Source organism: Ixodes scapularis, unplaced genomic scaffold (assembly GCF_016920785.2).
Source record: "Ixodes scapularis isolate PalLabHiFi unplaced genomic scaffold, ASM1692078v2 PGA_scaffold5__190_contigs__length_132052651, whole genome shotgun sequence".
NCBI classification, from domain to species: domain Eukaryota; kingdom Metazoa; phylum Arthropoda; class Arachnida; order Ixodida; family Ixodidae; genus Ixodes; species Ixodes scapularis.
This window is the reverse complement of record NW_024609880.1, coordinates 66,208,751-66,228,810: the sequence shown is the minus strand read 5'-3', so window position 1 is coordinate 66,228,810 and position 20,060 is coordinate 66,208,751. Positions and strand designations below refer to the sequence as shown.

Here is a 20,060-nt window from a genome sequence, read left to right as displayed (position 1 = left end):
AGCTTCTACAGCATATCTGAAGTTGCGACAAACTATAGCGCCGTGTTTGTCTTCCGTCTTCTACTCTGTCCGCGTCCCTGCGTTGTTTCTTACCAGCTAAAATAGATCATCCTGGCGTAGCAAACAATTCGTTACAAGGTGCGAGGTTACCGCCATTCTCGAATTCTCGTCATCAACGTAGACGCTGGGCGGTTCAGCAATCTCGTTAAAAAAATTGAAGGCCCGTTGCTGCGTATCAAACCTGACTCTCGCTGAAAGAACCTCTGCAGGGCAAAAGCTGGAAGGATAAGGTGCGGCACGTTCAGGACATATTAAAGTTCTATATCTATATTATGTAAGTTCAGAAGTATGTGCAAGTTAGAAAGAACAGAAAAAAACCCAAAGAAAGAAGTCCCGCGTTAATCCACAGTAGTGTCACAGCGATAGCTGCGACGTGTCACGCGGTGAAATCGTTGGGCTTGAGCATCGTTGTCACGTTCACGTACCTCGGGATTTTCATGGCGAAGTCTCATCTTGGCTTCGTTCTCACGAGCACGCACCTCACTGTTTTACATGCGACGAACAGCGAGTAGCGTCAGCGTCGCCGCAAGCGCGCCTTTCAGCGTTTCGCAAAAAGCGCGACGCTAGCACGCGGCCACGCTAAGACGCATGATTTAGCCGATTTGCGCCGTATACTCACGTCATAAGCTTCAACGCGTTGGCACTTTGGGTCTGCTCAGAGATCCACTAACGACGATGCAATGCGCAAGCCGGCCTTCTCGGTGGTTTTTGATGGATGAATACAGCTGTACCCTTTTGGTTGGGCGGCGGCTCGGGCCACCCAGCCGAAGCTTTGGATTTCAACAATTAAGTTCGATTAAACGTTGAATTAAGAATTACGATGATTTTTGATTGCGACGTCACGGTAATTGTGGACATCTAAACGGCACTATACTAGACACATGGGCCATTGTTTTCCCATAAATAACGTATATGAAGAGGATTATTAAAGCAGCAGGGCAGACCGAAGATCGAATCTCGACAGGGCCATGCAATGTTTTTGAAGCAGCTGGATATATGGACAACGGACGCCTTACGCCCTACCACGACAACTTCAACAACTACAAGGACCACGGCAAGTGACGCCATTTCCAATGATGGGAAGAGCCCTTCAAGGGTTTCTCCGGCGTCTTCTTCATGGTCCCCGATTTGTCTGAAAATTTGCTAAACACAGTAACGAAAATCGCTGAAACAGCACCCTAATGCTAAGCCAAAACAATTTTTCTCGCAATGTTATTGAATTTGAAGTATTGGTCTTCACCGTAATTTTCAAACTGAAAGTATTTACTGGCAAAAATGAAGGAATGGCGCCAGCGGCAGGCAGTGGCTGTAGAATTTGTTCCTAACTGGTTACAAGCAGTTTCAAGGAGTCCAATGAATGCTTTCAAAGCGTTCTCTCGCACCCGCGGAGCAACACCAAGCAAATAATAGGCATAGACCATTTTCCAGAATGGGTTCTCAACTGGCAAGCCTGCCTACCACTGACGTCATGGCACCGAAAAGCGAGGGTATATTTGAATGTTGGTTTTGGCCTCATATTGACTTGACGATTTCAAAATCACTATTTTGAATTGCGCGATACTAAACAGCATTACGGAAAGAGTCAGAGGAGGGTATTCGGAAAATATAGTTAGTTTAGATCGCTCTAAACATCGCCGTAGTACCCCACATCTTGAACGGCTATCGCCGAAACAAAAAGTCCGGTTCTTCGCGGAAGTTAGCTATTTTCGATCTTTAGGTGGTAAATTGCTTAATGTACTTTTGTGAACGCCTAATATCAAATTTTCCTGTTTTCTTTAAACGGGCATGTTTTTAATGTCAAAGCATTGTTTCTTTTTTTCTGAGCACCACACCTTGTACGAACCAGTTTACGCAGCGCTAGAACAATGCTCAGCACTTACTTTATCTTGACGTGACGACGAGCTTAGGAAATAACGCAGTGCTCCGGATAAGTACGAGCGTGCAAAAAAGGTTAAAAGTTAACATGAACGCGCAACAAAAACAAAAGACCAACAAATATATTTTTTTTGTGCGTCCGGCTTTTGCAATGCAGATGCAAATTAAATTATTTGATGTTGCCAACATGATCGTGATTGCCATTGACTATGTTTACAAACCGGAGTAAATAGAGTGCAGTTAAAACCTTCTTCCTTCAAAGGATACAAAAATTATATATGCCTCTTTATTGCTGAAGCATTGCGCCAGCAATAATTCTTTCGATATTAAACAATTAATAAATCATGCAAATAATGTACTCGATAAATTAAACCAATGGACCCTGTTGAATTCACTAGCTATTAACAAGTCGAAAACAAAGGCTGTAATTCTCAGACCTAAAATCAGAAAGAAAATATTGAGAACCCCCTCATGATAGGGAAATCTACTGTTGATATTGTGCCCTCAGCTAAAAGACTAGGAGTTTTAAATTTAAAGAACACTTATTTTGGAGCAAACATATTGAAATAATTGCTAATGAACTCTCTGGCGTCGTAGGTATTCTTACAAATTTGCGGTTTTCTCTACCCACTAATATAAAACCGCTTATTTACAATTCCCTGTGTGTTTCTTTCTCACCTCAACTACAGCCACCTAGTTTGGGGGAACACAACCACGTCAAACCTTACTAAACCTTTTTTTACTACAGAAAAAAAGACGTGCGCGCTATCTCTGGTTCCCCTTAAGATGCACATACCGAACCACTTTTTAAATGTCTTAATGTATGTCCGTTTCAGTTTTTATATAATGATATACAACTTATGAGGTATCATGCCGGCAAAAAACAAAATAACAACAACATTGAACAATTATCTAGATTAACAAGAAACACTAACATTTATAACACACGTTACAATGAAACATGGATCAATCCTCATGCACGCAAGAATAGCGGAAATCAATCTTTATGTTACACATTACCAATTTTACTGAATTCGCTTGATAATTAGAAATGAAAAAAAAAATAAGTGTTTGATCTTCCATACAGTTTATATATCTATATCTATAGTTGTCACCTTGTATATCTTCGCGCAGATTAATTGTTTAATGTGTAGTAAGTGATGCTGATGTTGCATTTCTCGTTTGTTATTGTATATTATTACCAGTGCTGTTGCCAAATCTTTTTTTGCTTGTTTTTTGGCATTACAATGAGACTATGCATATGTACAAGAGGCTCAGACCCAGTCGAGCCGCACCCTTGCGGATTTTTGTCTGAGCTCCATACATCATTTGTTTAGTACTTTGTACTTGGTGATGTTAAATAAACTTTGATCTGAATATTGTAGAGCACGACGAAAATAATCCCTGAACAATTGAAACAATGGGACAAAGCACAAGTTTGTTTTTGGTCCCCCTTGTTTCCCTTCTCCAGAAAATATTTTTTCCATCCTCGTCGAGCTCACTTGTGCTTTTGCATTAATTGCTTTATCATTGTAGAGCAGCTCACAGACACTTCATTACCTCGTCTAAGCCTTCAAATTTGTTTTAACGAATTTACCATAAGACAGGAGCTTACACGCGTTATCGGTTGAAGCTTTACTTCCGGTGCAATTTTTTCATCAGGATGATTTTTTATTGGCTGTTTATTGCTGCAGCGGCAAAGTTGTCTTGCCCGGAGAACAGCGGGGATTTGAGTAGGCAAAATAATCTAGGAGTCGTAGTTCTACTTCCTATAAAAAAACTCAGGAAGTGTGCAAAAATATTTTTTTTTGTTAGTGTTGATGAACTTAAGCGTTTATTCTTAGCTCTAGATAGCCGCAGTACAAAACAAACGTTTACATTGAAAAAAAAAAAACATATAAACTTATACGACTCATGTTCCATATTACCGAATAAAATACCCATATTATTTACATATTTTGTGATGAAGCACGAGTCAGTTTTATGTTTTGCAATGGTTGTCTACCATATATGTAAAATGTCTTTGCATCACACATAAATGACATTGTCTTCTTTCACTTGCCTTAAATAATTCTCAAATTAGTGATATCTCAAGAAGATAGATGTAGCACACAGCACCGACAATATGTGGTGTGTTTTTTGTGTATAATACGTGTACGATATAAGATAATGTCCTGAACCCCTTAAAATCAGGAGTGTCGCTATTACAACTATCTAATTTTAGATCTTGCTTGATAAGGGTCTTTCGTGTGGCAGTATGGAATACGGGTCGTTTGAGTGCGTATGGCTCTTTTGTTTTTAGCCGGAATGATTTTTGAACACGTAAATTGAACATAATCTTATAAGTATATTCTCATAAATAATGACCCATACCCATGAATGCAACGTAATGTTGTTTTTAATAGCATTGAAAATGATCACGTTCTGCCGATTTTCACAAAGGAAATATTCCAAAACTGTTCTGTTCACGGAGAGATGAAAACATCTTAGTGTGTTCATTAAAACCATCGGTCACATTGTTCTCCTAAGGTTAGCATCGATGGCAACATTGATTATATTGCTGCCCAAAAAGAAATCCATCGCCACTAGGTTCGCACACTGCCACCAGGTGTCTCTAAACCAGCCGGTGGCAGGAAAGTTGACCTGCTGTGCCAGCTTGCGGTTGCTCACGAGGTTCCGCGGAAACCGAGCCGTCATCTGCACCATCGATGACGTGGCAATGCCGAATGATGGCTCGCACACGCGGTTCTCTAAATAGGACCGCAGAGACGTCAAGTTGACCGCGTTCGCCCAGAGCTGTCTGACACCAGGGCTTAGGTAGTATGACCCCTGCCCAAAGTACGGAGCGTTGTAGCATACGATGACAGTCCGCCTCCTGCGAGCACCCCGGTTGACCGGTTGACACTGACCTAAGATGTCAGCCAGCTTAACTGCTGTGCCGTCACGTTCGAGCAGAAAATCTCCCAGCTCCTGCGTGATAAGAGTCACTAGTTTTTGATGATTCTCCACGCTGTTATTGTTTTTACTACTGAAGCCAGTCGTAAATCGATGAAAGTCTAGGAGGACAGGCTCTCCCGTGGCTTCCACAAACTGTCGCACCTGCTGAAGCACCTCTCGAACTGTGACCTGCCCTCGCACCAGGTCGTGGGTGATCCAAAACTCGCCGCGTTTCTCTTGAACCCTGAGATCTAATGACCTGATGCCATAGTACAGCTGATTGATGATGGGTTCCTCCTGGTTAAACAGAAAGTGATCTACCAAGGAGACGCTCTCCGGGGAGCTAACGTCGTACATGGCCGAATTGTGCGTTCCTGGTATAAAGAGCTGGGAAAAGCTTAGATGGCCCAGCTTTTGGCAGTGTTGCTGCATCCAGTGGGGTCGCGCCCTGATGCACGAGCTCGCCAACGGAACTTGGTTTGGACGGTTTGATAAGACCACCCAAAACCCCAGGCAAGCGTCCGTTGTCAGATTGGCCCAATTGAACCTGGGGAAGACCACAGATGTCTTTTGGGTTCCGCTGGGGCCAGTGACCTGGTGTGACTCAAGGACCGTCCAGGGTGTCTCTCTAGGGTCTCGGTCGATCAAGAAGATGTAGGCCTCCCGCCATATGTCGTGTGGCACGTTGTACCAGTTGAGTTCAAGCAGCCGCAGCTGCCTTCTTTCCACCACAGAGGACACCGAAATGTAGACGCCCCAGCGGTCTTGTTCGACTGAAATAAAAAAAGTGGAGCAGGATCTTGAGACGTGTCTTAACATGTCTTGTAACCCAAGAACGAACGTAAGGACATAAAATGCTTGGCAATCTCAAGGAAGGAAAACAAAACAGATTGATTACGTGTTATCAACGTTCTCCAGATGAAAGACAGGCGCACAGCCCAAAGGGATTTGTCAATCCCAGTGCCATGTGTTAGTTTACTTCATAAAACCTATGTTTTGTTTTTAATTCAACTGGAGGCCAAGTGGTGGCTTGGTAATCAAGGGTACTAGCAGATCACGTTTGCGTATTAAAACTATTCATTATCCGACGAGAATCGTACGCTTTTAGAATTGCAAGGAATAGCCAGTTTAAAATTGCTTTGCCAAAAAAAAAATCTGGTTGATTATAATATATTATCTCGTAATTTATAGAATTACAATGAGAGTAATACGTTTATAATTGATGCTGAGTGCGACAAGAGCATAGTTTTACATAAAACTTGCTTGTTTGTAACCGGTATGAAGTGGATATCAGCTTTGCTGGCGATAATGACCACTTAAATATTCTTGTACCTTGGGAATGTGGCGAATATTTTATATTCTGCCCCTACATATGCCCCCGATGACGTAGCCATTAAGAAGGGGTCCAGTACAATTTTTTGTTTTGTCTGCAGTATGTTGAATTTGGCTTTTACTTACGATTTTAGATCATGCTTGAACGCAGTGAACTTTCTCCATGCTATTTCAGCATTAGTGAAATACTGAACAGACAAATCACTCGTTTAGAACAAAAGATCTGACTTGTTATTACCCTTATGAAGACGCCAATTTTATTTTTAAATACGTCCTTGAAGAGTGTGTTAAAAGAAAAACAGCCATAAGGGCTTCATGTGTATTTTTTTTATTGAATTTGGCTTTTACTTACGATTTTAGATCATGCTTGAACGCAGTGAACTTTTTCCATGCTATTTCAGCATTAGTGAAATACTGAACAGACAAATCACTCGTTTAGAACAAAAGATCTGACTTGTTATTACCCTTATGAAGACGCCAATTTTATTTTTAAATACGTCCTTGAAGAGTGTGTTAAAAGAAAAACAGCCATAAGGGCTTCATGTGTATTTTTATTTTTTCTCAATTAAATTTTATACGAGGTAGCAAAACACACCTACAAAACGCATCCGGCAGCATTTTTCTATACAAATATATTGTTTGATTTATTTATATCATAAATTAGGTGACGACATTCGAAAATAGTAGGCGAATTACAAATGTAAACCAGCCGCCCCCTCGATCCCATCTGAATGCACCCAACTCCATAATATTTCATCAGCCTATCGTCCCACCCTCCCCACGCCGCATGTGAGAGCACGGTCGGGGCAGAAGCTTCCGCAAAGTCGCTCGTCCCTAGCGAGGTCTAGTGAAATTTATCAAGTTATTTTGTCTGCGAACTACTGACATTAAAATGCATTCCAAAAAAGAAGCATGATGAACCAAGTACTACCACGCAGTCAACCAAGTTAGGCAATCCAGTGGCGTAGCCTGGAAGGGGGGGGGGGGGGGGAGGGTGCTCATGGTGCTAAACCATCAGCACGAGCAAAAAAAAAAATCAGCCACCCTACTACTATAAACCATGTGTAGAAGTGGGTCAGTTGATTAGCACATGTTGAGTGAAAATATGCAGCGCGAAGAAACAGGATTGAAGAAGGAACGCACAAACATAGCGTTGACTGGCAGCTAAAGATTTCACTGTTGCGTGAAACAGGACGTAAACAAGAGTCGGGAAAGATAAAAACAAAACAATCAACCCGCTAACAAAAAAGAAAAAAAAAAGAAAACAAAAATACAGCATACCGACACGTGCTTGCACAAACTTGACGCACCCCTTCATAAAATACACCTGATCACCCGGGCCGCCAAGGGTTTATGGCCAGTTATGACGCAATTATATGTGTGCTAGCGCCTGGTCGGTGGCTTTGGCGGGTGAAAAGGTGGATTTTATCAAAGGGTGCGGCATGTGTAACTAAGTACGTGTCGGCATGCTGGGTGTGTTTTATCGGGGTAATGGGTTTGTTCCTATCTACCCCGTTTCCTGTTTACTTCCTGTTTCGCAGGGGAGTAAATATTTTCAGTCGCCAATCAGCGCTGTGTTCGTGTGCTCCTTCTAGTCTTCCGTTTTTTTTTTCGCGCTTTCTTGAGCCAGTTTTCGGAGGCCTTCTTTATGTAGCCCTTGTCCGCCCAAAATCAGAATATTCTTCTTTGATCTGCAGTCATTACCAATTTATTCTAGCAAACCTAAGTGAATCGGTTCAGAACGGAGCCTCTCGTTTCACTTTTTTTTTTATTTCTCACGTTGCTCCATTGTGTCTGCCATGAAAGATCAACTGAACATTCACAATCTTTCTATTCGTTGTAAACTATCCCGCATTTGTCTAGTACACAAAATGTATGACCACCCTGCCTTACATTAGTCACTGTTTCACCCTCTTAGTGACGTTTCTTGAATGTTTGATAACTCGTGCAAAATAGCCCGGCTAAAATGCAGCTCAAAGGCCTAGCTTTATTGTTACTTTATCGACGCCCTTGTCAGGTGGAACAACCTTCCGAACAAAAGACCAACTCATATTTACGAACAAACCCGAGCGCCCCTAGCAAATGCCACTGGTGCCGCGCGTGCGTGATGGAGTGTGGGCAATAAGGTCGTCGTCGGTCATGAACAAATTGCAGGAATGCGATGTTGTCGGCGTCGGTGTGACTCCTCGTTTTCTTTTTCGCGTTGGAATTGTTGATTGTACGTCTTCTTGGCAATGGATGACTACTTTAGCGACCTCGGCGAAATTAACGAGGCTCGTTACACCCGAACACTTCGCCTGAATAATCTCACATGTGGCGATTCATTCCCCGTGGACGCCGCTGAATGGACGCTAAAGCCTGACTCGCATGATGAAATTCTGCTTGGTATTTTCAGTAGCGACATCGCTCAGGGTGCGATATCGTGAACCGTAGCTGAGATGGTCAACGTCGACGCTGAAAATCGCAAGCAGAATCTGACCAAGTGAATCAAGCATAACAAATCGGTGATGGCCACTGATAACAATGATAAAGATCTCCCTGTATCAACTGCTTACACCGAGCCTACTGCCCCCAACCAACCTTTGAAGTTCAAAGCCTTTTGAGCCCTGCACTTACTCCTTATTCGAATTACCGTGTCAACGTTCGGTCTGTGAGATGCTGTCGTCTGAACGAGAAACAAAAAAAAAAAAGTTCTAAGGCATTCGGAGCATATTCTATTCGTGGATCGTCTGATGAAAAAACGAATACTTTAGGGACATCAGTCCTCGCACATAATTCTCGAATTTGTTTGGAATTATCTACCCTGCGAGAAATGTAGGAAAGGGTTATACACTATTTTGACTTATCTAGACCTGTTTCCCATAATAAAAATTGTGCAAAAACTTTAAACGTAGACATTTCCTTCTAAACTGCAAAGATTTCCATCCCAGTGTGCGCTTTATTTCTGAGGAGCTTTCCCTGAAGTTATAATTATCTGAAACAAATCTAGCCGCTTGGTTTCGAATCCTTTCGACTTTATTTTTACTTGTTTTCGTACGCGGGTCCCACACATAACACGCGTATTCTAAAATCGGTCGAACGTAAGAGAAATAAAGAGTCTCTTTTAAATCCGCAGAAATTTGCCGAAAGTTGCGACGGAGGAAATGTAACATGCCGCTAGCTTTAGAACATAAACCCGTGACGTGATTATTCCATCTCAAATCATGGGGCAACAGCACTCCAAGATATTTTGCCTCAGTAGCAAGATCTAAAGGCTGCTTACCTAGAAGAAAAACTGAATGAATTACTTTACGTTTTCTTGTAAACCTAACATGGTTACATTTGGATGTATTAAGAAACATCTTCCATCTGTCGGACCACCCTGAAAGGCTATCTATTTCATTTGGATGTAACAGCATAGACAAGTAAACAATGATGTAGTCTAGAATGAAGAGTAGAAAAGTAAAGCTCACGCTTTAGCCATGTGAGCAGTAATGTTCTAAATCTATTCAGCATATCGATGGACAGGCGCAATATTACGTTTCACGGGTCTTACATGTGAAGTCCAACGAAGATTTTCATGGAACTGTACACCTAAGAACTTGCATTCGGAAACCCGTTCTAAAGATCGTGACTGAAATTATAATTGACTGGTAAGATTTACTGGCCTGTTAATTGAAGCAAAAACAATATACTTTGTTCTATTAACATTCAGAAAAAGCTGATTGGCATCTATCCACTTCGATAAATTTTCACGCCACAGGTTTATAACAGGAAGTAGAGATGATAGGTTTTTGGACGAAAAAAACCCCCAAAGCATTGGTATCGTCAACATAGAGAACGATGTCTGGAGTATGAAGAAGGAAAGCAATTTCATTATTATAAAGAAGACACATTATAGGTCCTAATAGTGATCCCTGGGGACACCATAGGTTATATGATCAGTGTCTGATGCTATATTACTGGGTTTCACGAACTTGGTACGATTTGATAAATAACTGCGTAATAGTTTAAATGAAAGGCCTTTAATTTCGTAGTCTGGCAGCTTGTTAAAAAGTATATCATGTTTAATAGACTCGAAAGTTCGTTAAAGTCTAGAAATATACCTTGTCGTGTAGACCTTATTTTCTATGCTATAAATGAATGTTTCCTTAATGTTGAGCAGAGCAGATTTAGTGGATTTACCTCTCTCTCTCAGGAAGCCCTATTGATTCGCAGAGATTAATTGATATACCCACTATACTTCGATCAGAACCAGTCAGAGCTCGGCGTTCTGACGTCACCACGACCCTTGCAAAAGAAGCGGATGAACTTGCTAGCAATATCCGTTCCGTCAGCATCAGAGGCCTTCGTTTTGACACTTTCTTCATTTCCTTTCTTGCTGGGAACCGCTGCACGGGATGTACGAGGGCGATCAATGCAAAGAGCATTAGAAGGCGGCGTGCTGCGGGGTAGGACAATGACCGGTGTCATCAGCTCTGTCATCGTTTCTCATGATTACGTTTTTGCAAAATGAGAATCTGTGAAAAGTTTAAAACGAAATATTTTGTATTACGTATTTTGCACACAAGAAGAAGAAGAAAAAAAAGTCGACTTATGCCGCATAAGTTTTATTTTTTTCCTTTAAAGCTTGCGTCGGTGTGGCTAAATCAACGGTGCGACTTACATGCCTTTATTTCTATATGTACCGACGTTAACTGCACAAGTTTGCCAAAGGGTTTTTAGTTCTAGTTCGATACAATGACGAGAATATTTAAACTTGCTCACGCTTCCGCATATATTAGGGTCATAAAACACAAAGGTGGATTTTCAAAATTCAATTCGCCGCGCCGACCGTACAACTTACACAAAGGTGCGATTTACACAAAGGTTGGACTTAATTACCGAATTTTTTTTTCAGAAAACAGCTGTTTTTAGGGAGGTGCGACTTGTAGGCCGGAGTATACGGTACTTGATTTAAAGCCATCGCGAAAATTTGTAATCCTATGAACATTCCTCAACAAGAATAATCTAACTTATTTGACTTTCATTATAATGACTTTAATTCCAAGTTTTATAACAACGTGTAAAAAAGAAAACTTGCCGATTGAAATACGTGAATTTAATTTAGCAATACAATGAAGTAAAGAAACTCTATATTTAACAAGAACGCGATTTCTGCCTTCCCAGTATTTTGCTACATCAGATTGCCGAATGGCTCGCTACGGCATTGGCACGCTTGTGTAATAAAATAGTTTACCTGCATATCGGTTATAAACTTTGAAGAGCTTGTTTTGTTTTGTTACAAATTAAAACCGTGCAACACACCATTCATATATCTTTCTGAGCTATATATCTTTCTCTTTTGAAATTGTATCAGGCAATAAACTCCTTCGTTAATTACCTATAACTCACCGTACAAGGAACTTTTCTCACTTCAAAATTTAGACGAAGCAAGTACTGCTGTATGCTGCCCGTTTTTTACGCACATTATGTTCACTCTCTTTGCTTTGTGATTCGTTCTTTGGTATGCTTATCGGCAACTGCTGCAATCTCATTTTACACTATTATGGTCACTGACAAAAGCTCCCAGTAATATGAAAAATAAAAGTAAGAAAATAGTTTATTAATGAAATAAAAAAGTTCAGTACAGATCGGATGGCGCCAATGGATTGGCTTAAATGTCCCTATACGAAAGGCACACTTGAACGTCGTACAACTAGCGACATTCTTTGCAACGCCGACTGAAGTTGCGCTGCGGGTTTTACAAACAAAATAGCAGCATAAGTAACTGGCAAAAGCCGTAATTTGACTTGTAGGTGCCACTTTGTTACGGCAACGGGTGGAACCTCCGCCTGTCGAAACTATCTCTTAGCCTTAGGTTCAATGCTCGCGTACTCACGTTTTACATTTGGCAGTCCGGTTCCCTTAACATTAGCGGCAAAGTGAGCTCATCTGTTCCAGCTATAGCTTTCTTGGTGCCTAGAATACTAACCTTGCGTTCAAGTGTATATTACTGGCAAAGTATCTAGCAATTGTACCTATAAAGCGTGCTACATAATTTTCCGATGAAAATTTTGAAAAAGACGCTACATTTAACGCGCCTGATAGTAAAAGCGAAAGAGTTTTAATTTTTTCTTTTACCAGATATTTACTATTTGTTCCAAGAGATATTCTACTATGTGTTTCAAGATATCAGAGGTGTCATGAAAGTGGTTTTAGTTAAATAACTAAGAACTGGAAGAAAACTCAGTGTTTTAGGGGGCCTCTATTTGGTGGACATTTAGGAGTTATACTTAAAGCGGTATTGAGCTGGTTACAGCTAATTGAACTAGAACCCGATCGGGTTACGAACGCAGATTTATTCTTAGAGCCAAAATGATTAAAACAGTGACTAAATTGTTTTCAATTTGGTTTTAAAATACCCCATGGCGTTAAGGTGTGTTTCAATTGCTCAGGTCTCCAAAACGAGAATGGTATTGTATCCTTTTCTTTTTGAATCAACATTCTGCTGGCGGCCATTCTTGAGGCGGGGAAATGATGTTGCGATAAATCAATGTATAGACGCTTTCAGCGAGTCAGTTACTCAAGCTGCCACCAGTCGGCGCGCCCTTCGCGCGCTTTCCGGGCCGCCATAGCCGACCTTCAGTTTCCCGCCGTCGCTACGCGTTGTGTGCTGCGCAGGCCACTATCGGAGCTTCGTTTTCGTGTTCTTTTACGTTCCGCGTTGAAATCTTGTATTTTCATTAGGTCTTTTCGATATTTAGGATTTTCATTTAATCATTTGAAATTTATATTTCGATATAGCTCTTGTATTTTCTTATTTATGGAATCGGACAGCGAATGGGTCGACGATACAACATTATGAGGCTTCAATGACCATGTAAGTTCATCCCATTCTTACGTTTTTGTCGCTAATTTTTTTGTCAACACTATTGCGGCATATGTTTTTGTCAACACTATTGCGGCATATGTAAATTGCGACTGACGCAGTAAGGCTATCACAGTCGTGCTTCTCGCTGCATGTGCGCGCTCGTTTCCGTAAAGCCGACCCGCATGTAAGCGATTTAGCATGCGACGAGACGAGCGACGGAGATTTCTCACTGTCACCCGTCGCATCGCTCGGTTTTGGGATTTCTGGAAAACGTCGCTCACCGTCTTGGTCGCTTGCTACGTCGCTTCCATGCGGTTTGCCTCGACTGACTGAGCGACAGAAAAGCGGGTCGCCGTCGCTTATCTGGTCGCTCGCCAAATCGCTTACATGCGGTTTATACTCAATTAATTTCCATGCACACAGAATTGAACCATTGGCGCCTCGATATTAAGTATAAACCGCATGCAAGCGATTCGGCCAGCAACGAGACAAGCGACGGTGACCAGCTTCGCTGTCGCTCGCGGGCAGTCGCGCGACGAGGCAAACCGCATGGAAGCGACGGGAGCAAGCGACCAAGACGGTGAGCGACGTTTTCTAGAAATCCAAAAAACCGAGCGATGCAACAGGCGACACTGAGAAATCTTCGTCGCTGGCTCTCGTCATTGTCGCCGTCGCTCGTCTCGTCGCACGCTAAGTCGCTTACATGGGGTCGGCTTTACGGAAACGAGCGCGCACACGCAGCGAGAAGCACTACTGGATAGCCTTACTGCGTCAGTTGAAATTTGCATATGTCGCAATGTCGTTGACTGCCCTTTATTAGCGAGAAAAACGTTAGAATGGGATGAACTTACATGGTCTCTGAAACCATAATCCTGAATCGTCGATCCATTCGCTGTCCGATTCCATTTCATAAATAAGAAAATACAAGAGCTTTGTTAAAATATAGATATCAAATGATTAAATGAAAGCCCGAAATATCAAAAAGACCTAAAGAAACCACACGATTTCAAAGCGGAACGTAAAAAAACGCGAAAACAAAGCTCCGGTAGTGGCCGGTGCAGCACACAACGCGGAGGAACGGCGAGAAACTGAAGGGCGGCTATGGCGGCGGGGTCACGTGACGTCAAGATGGCGGCGCCCATGAAATGTTGCCTGAAAGGGTCTATATCTGCGTTCTTTTGACATAATTTCTAGAAGTAACGGTAACTGAACCAATTGGTTATACTCTATTCAAAATATGTAAGCCACACTGAAACTTCTTAAACTCTAATAGCCGCCTCGGTGGCTCCGAGGCGTGAGCGGTGGCCAACGGATCCCCATGTGGCGGGTTCGAATCCCGGCCGAGGCGCACGCTATCTGACGGAGACTCATTGCGGACTAGGCGCCGTGTAACCAAGCTTTTGTTTGCACGTCAAAAGGTCCCCAGACGATCGAAACTAATCCCCAATCCTCCGCTGGAGCGTGTCAGATGCCCATCGCTGGTTTGGCACGTAAAACTCACAAATTTGTTGTTTTTTTCTTAAGTTATAATTGTGACTTGACACCCATTTAGCTACTGATGTATTCTTGTAGCTACTTACTAATACTTCAAAGCATTTAACCACTTAATGTTCGGTCCTACTTTTTTGCTCCCACCGTAAATGACGTCACCTTTCTCTTTCCATTTGTGCTTGTTTTATGTTATTGTTTTCTTGGGTTAGAGCTCCGCCTTCGCGGCCGTAAAAAAAAAAAAATAAAAGAATGTCCCACTCTTCCTTTTGGCTTCATTTTCCCGAGACGTTTCGTCGCGGTATTGTTTTCCAACGCCTTCTTTAAACGGTCACGTTTTCTTTTGCATAACAGATTCACTCGTGAATAGGCCAAACGGAAATGATAAAGGTCTCTTCGCGGGTATTCAAATTACCAATTGTGTAGACATGTCACGTGTTCAGACACGCGATTGTCAGCCCTACGCCACTCCGGGCATCTAAGAATAGCGACCAAAATGCTCAACAACATGTTTAAAAGCGACTTACTTCCGGAGATACGAAAAAACAAAAACAAAAACAAGAAGGCGGAACACGCAATGACGGCTGTCGCCCGTGGAGCACCGACGTTACCTGTACCATCCCCATCACGCTTGAACGCTCCCGGACCCAGTTTACCTTTTGCGTGTTGCAGCCCCTTTGTAGACGATCACTACGCCTTAGGGAAGAAGGTAATTTCCTACGCGAAGAGCGTGATGGCGAAGCTGTGGTAGACCTTATTCCAGAAGACACTCTGTCGTAAGAAGCGACGCTCTATGAAGTATAGTACGCAAAGCACTGCAAAGCACTTGGTAGGGACAGTCGCTACAGTTCGCAGAGAGAGCTCGGCAAATGGCGACATTAAAAATGTTTTTCGACCCACAAAGCACTCTTTGCTGTGACACTGAGCACGACGGAAGCGGGTGAAGCGCCGCGCTTGGTGACCCAGCGCCGAATATAGTTTTAGGTCTAAACATATTTTCAGTCTCCTCTCTGATTTCAGCAATTGTCTAGCTCTCCAAGGGGCCCAGCAAAAGTGTTGATGGACGGTTTTGTTTTTAGAGTGTAAGATTAAAAGACCGCGAATCAACCAATACATTGAGGCAGTTAAGCATTAGGAGCAGTAGTACGTATCGAAAGTCGTTACTTGAATTGATATACCTGAGTTATAGGTTCTTAGAGCGAGTCGATAACTCGCAAATTATTTAAAATAACTACGCAGGGTGTACGGCCCCTTCTGTGATACCTGTAATACATATGATTTTACTCGATGGTGCATCGCAGTTCCATTTTGTTTCTCGATGCGAAAGAAAGGATAAAAAAGCATTTTCAAGTAAAGAGTGTAATCGCAACTTAACATTCTCCTTTAATTGATCTTTGGAACTCCTGCAGTGTATACGCTCGTTCTTACTGCAACCTATTAAAATTTGATAGTAAAGTCCGCGACCGCTTGAGAAACGCAGGGCGTCGCTTATTTTACGTTGTTGCTTCTGTCTTCGTGATTGGTTCTCTGATCGGTGAACGCCGCACGTCATTGGCTACAAAACCATGTAACTGCATTAAAAAAAAAAAAATCTGGAGCATCCATTTTTCCCGCGAAGTGCTTGAAAGAGCCGATCGCTGAAATCTACGGTGAACTATTGGCGAATGACGAAACTAAAAATATGTCTAGCTCTAAAAAAAGAACTAAAACAATAAACTGTTTTCACTGTGGCATGGCGAGGCGCCATCTAATTGGCACAGCGCAGACTGTCTTTACTGTCTAAACATATTATCAACCTTTTCTCATTCGCTGATATCTCACCTCAAATCGCAGTGATTGAGTCTCCTAGGGGGTTTGCGGAAAAGTGTGTGCTTTGTAAGTTTTAAGAGTTTTTAGTGGCGGCTGCAATGTAATAAAGTGTCCTGCTCCAGCGAGAGCGGAATATAGCTCTTCCGGTTATTCCCTCGAAAACAAAAGTCCTATAGCTGCCCGACCTAAATCTTTAATTGGTGTGTCACCTTGTCAAATGACAATAAGTCATAAATAGTTCATTTACGGATGTCGTAGAATGCGCGCTTAAGAAATGAGAAAGGTTTATTGTATCAAGCAAGAGAGGAAACCAGAATTTCCAGCCCCGTTTTCAAACATAAAGGGGCGTGTCAGTTAAGTGCGTGGGCATGAAAACTTATTGATTTCCTTGTAAACTGCCAAAACGCACGAGAGGAAGTAAATTCCTCCGCATGAAAACTGCATGAAGAGAATGAACATTTCTGCTGCGTCTCGGCGCAGTCAAAACCAGGCAAAGGTGAGAAGAACAAGCCGTATTAATTCTAAAAATTAACACCTCTAAAAAAATTAAGCCCCACATAGTTATTTTATACAATAATATACATTTTTGCTCACTATATTTCGTCTCATCCTACGATGGACTAAAGGCCAAAGCCACAGGCCGCCAGGTCCAATCACGTCCCACGCTATACTACGACACGCTTAACATTGATTAGGAATGGAGGAATGATGCTCCAATCCAGAAGCGCTGCATCATTTCTATAGCTTCGACGCTGCAAAAAGCCTATATGCCTTGGCTTTATTTGCAACGTAAAATTGTTGATTCACTCAGTCATCTTCGATTCGAACCACTGTTCACCCGTCCCCTCATCAGTGATCCGAGACGTGGTCAACGATACGCGCATCAAAGCGAAATACAGCAAAAGTTCTAAGTGGCTCGTGATTGGATCGGTCGGTGCTTAGCTTTTGCTTTTGGTCCATCGTAGGGTGAGACGAAGTATAGAAGCTATTTTTAAGCAGGGGTGTAATATCGGCGAGAAACTAAAAGAAATCTAATGCGAGCGCAAATTGGTCCATTTTAAAACTATGCTGCTCTAAATGTTTTTTTTTTTTCTTTCTTTGATTCCTATCGCAGAGAGCAGGAAAGTTGCGATGTGTTTGAGGTCTGTCCGGACGCCTTTCGCGTCCTCAAGACAAAGTTAGCATCGAGGTCACAGGAAGATGGCTGGAAACATGCCCGTCACATTGTTTGCACATCTCTCGGTTTTTAGACGAAGTAAATTAAAAAAATCAACAAAAAAACGACGTAACGCAGTTAGGTAATTGGCCCCGCTCTTCGTGTATGAGCATTGTTTGTATTAAAGCTTTCCGGTCGTTGCATAATCGCTGACATGAAACGAGTCAAAACGCCCCCTAGACCACAGTCATCACAGACAGAACTGATAGCGTTGGCCAGTCACCCAAAACTCTCTAGTTCCCCCCCCCCCCCCCATCCCACCCCCTCCTTTAAAAAATAAAAAAATAAAGACAACAACAAGCGCCGGCGTTGTTTAAAAAAAAGTCTCTAATGGCGGCGTACGAAAGACATATATTTGTTTCGTGCCGATTATTCGTGTGTTAAAATACGTATTGGTGCGGAGACAGGCGTTTTCGCGACCATTGCATCTTGTCTATTTTGAAGTCGGGGGTAAATTTGAAATGGTAGGAGGTATAATTGTAAAACCATTTTAGTGCTCATGCTTTAATCTAGTTTTTTTTTTTTTTTTTTTTTAGCATCTCTAACCTTTTTTTTCAAAAGTACGAATACTTATCTGAGGGTTACGATGTTGACTGCCCAAAGTACAATAATAACTTTTTAGTTAGCTATAGTCATTGGCACTTTAAGAAATACAAGGCTTGGCGAATTTCGAGCATCTCATTATCGCCAGCAACCAATAAGAAGTTACGCAATCAATAAGCAAGGAGGTAAGACTCCGCGCCTTGCGATTTCCAAGTTTACGGAGACTATCATACCTGTATAAATAGGACGGCGTAATTTAAAATTATGAATGAGTAGTTCTTTAGGAAACCGAGTAGAAAACAAATGAAAGAGGTTGAATGTTAAAATCAAAGGATGACTTAGTACGGGTCTTGTATTTTTGTTTTGTTTTTTTATGTCATAATTTTTTGAAACGGAGTAAGTTCGCTTACCGGGACGCTGTCCGTAGACAGCCACGAATAGCGTGACGAGGAAGAAGCCCAGAAGCTCGTCGCGTCGAGTCATGCTTGTTTGACGGCGCCGGACCACAACGAAGTCGCCGACGTACTTGCTACCGTCGGTGCCCGCAGTCGAGTGTCGACTTGGCCGAGCTGGTCACCAGATCCTTTGTTCATGCGACCAAGATAAGCGTTCGCGCCAGCGGCGGCTTCTGTGAAGTGGCCTCGCAACGTCGCGCGTTACATCCTCCTTGCGACGATTAGCGGCGCCGATTAGCGTGGGACTCCGAATGTCCCGCGCCCGTGCAGGTTGGCGTTGCCGGCGGCCGCCGAGCGCTGGCGGTGGCGCTTGCAGCGTCGTCGACCGTTTTTGAGGCGGTCGGAACTTGGGGTTGAAGAAAGTTCTTCGTGCTGCGATCGAATTCGCTAGTCAATTAGTTAATGGGAATGTATTTGAAAAAAAAGTTTCATCTTTGTTCATTTGATAACACGCGATGAAATGCGCTAGCTTTAAGAAGCATCGAAGAGTGAAAATAGTTTGGAAAGGAAATGGTACGACGTTTAGGACGACGTCGAGAACGTCGTCTAGAGCGACCTCTAGAACGACCTCTAGAACGGCGTCTAGGAGGACGTCAAGGACGACGTCCTAGAGGACGACTTCAAGCGCGCCGTCTAGGACGACCTCTAGGAAGACATTAAAGACGACGTGTAGAACGACCTCGAGGACGACCTCTAGGGCAGTCTCAAGAACGACCTCTGGGACGACGTCGAGGACAACGCCAAGGACGTTAGGTCACTTCAGCTTCAGCTACCGGCGCTTATTAGCTTACGCGACCAGCGCTTTCATGACCGGTGTTTACGCGACCGGGGCTTAGGCGACCGAAGCTTAACACCTTCCGCGACCGGAGCTTCAACCAAGGGCTCTTGTGCCATGGGCACAAGAGCCCTTGCAGCCACGAGCGCTTCAGCCACCCCGCTTCAGCCCCGAGCACTTCAGCCAAGGGCGTTCCGAGACCTTGAGTGTGGTAGGGCCTATAAAGGCTACCGCTTTAAGAAAAAAGCTCATATAGGCAGGCGCCTGCGTGTTTCCTATACGCAATCATATGGGTAAGGGTATGATGGTTGACAGCAACACTTCATTCACCTTTAAGGGCCTACGTACAAACTCGTTTTTTTGCGGGGAAGATAATTCCCTTAGGGCTCACCTCTCCAAAGCTGCGAGGAGAGTCAAGTTGGGGAAAGGTAAAATTGGAGAGGATATAGGAAAGGAGGAGGCGGGAAAGAGTGGAACGAGTGAAGTGTGCGTCAGCTTTTAAGCTGAGGCCGCAGCCAAAGCTACAAGCGCGAGTTAGCCAGCACTCCTGGCTTTCAAACGTGCCTTTCTAGCGCGAGCGCTCCTTCTGCGAAAGAATGTTTTAAAGCCGTCACCTCATGCTCTCGTGTTTGTTGCAAATAAAAAAAAAATTGGGTTGTGTGTATGTTTATACAGCCTAGAACTTGGCCTGCCCCAACGGGCGACTTGTCTCCCAGCTGTAGATAAAAAAATTTAGTC

The 20,060-nt window shown here is 42.9% G+C and overlaps 1 protein-coding gene across 1 annotated transcript; it reads right to left on the bottom strand.

Annotated features, from left to right (window-relative positions):
- Positions 1 to 4,315: 4,315 nt before the first annotated feature.
- Positions 4,316 to 19,117, bottom strand: LOC8050490. The gene is made up of 2 exons (XM_029973068.4): positions 18,503 to 19,117; positions 4,316 to 5,645 (listed from the first exon to the last, which is right to left on the bottom strand). The coding sequence occupies exons 1-2, from the start codon at positions 18,573 to 18,575 to the stop codon at positions 4,447 to 4,449; spliced, it is 1,272 nt and encodes a 423-aa protein (XP_029828928.2). The 5' UTR covers positions 18,576 to 19,117; the 3' UTR covers positions 4,316 to 4,446.
- Between the last annotated feature and the right edge of the window lie 943 nt (positions 19,118 to 20,060).

Excerpts from the sequence above, each read along its gene's own strand:
- LOC8050490 (XM_029973068.4), bottom strand. The coding sequence starts at position 18,575 with ATGACTCGACGCGACGAGCTTCTGGGCTTCTTCCTCGTCACGCTATTC. Across the intron at positions 5,646-18,502 it reads TGTCTACGGACAGCGTCCCG|TCGAACAAGACCGCTGGGGC; the intron begins GTAAGCGAACTT and ends TTTTTATTTCAG.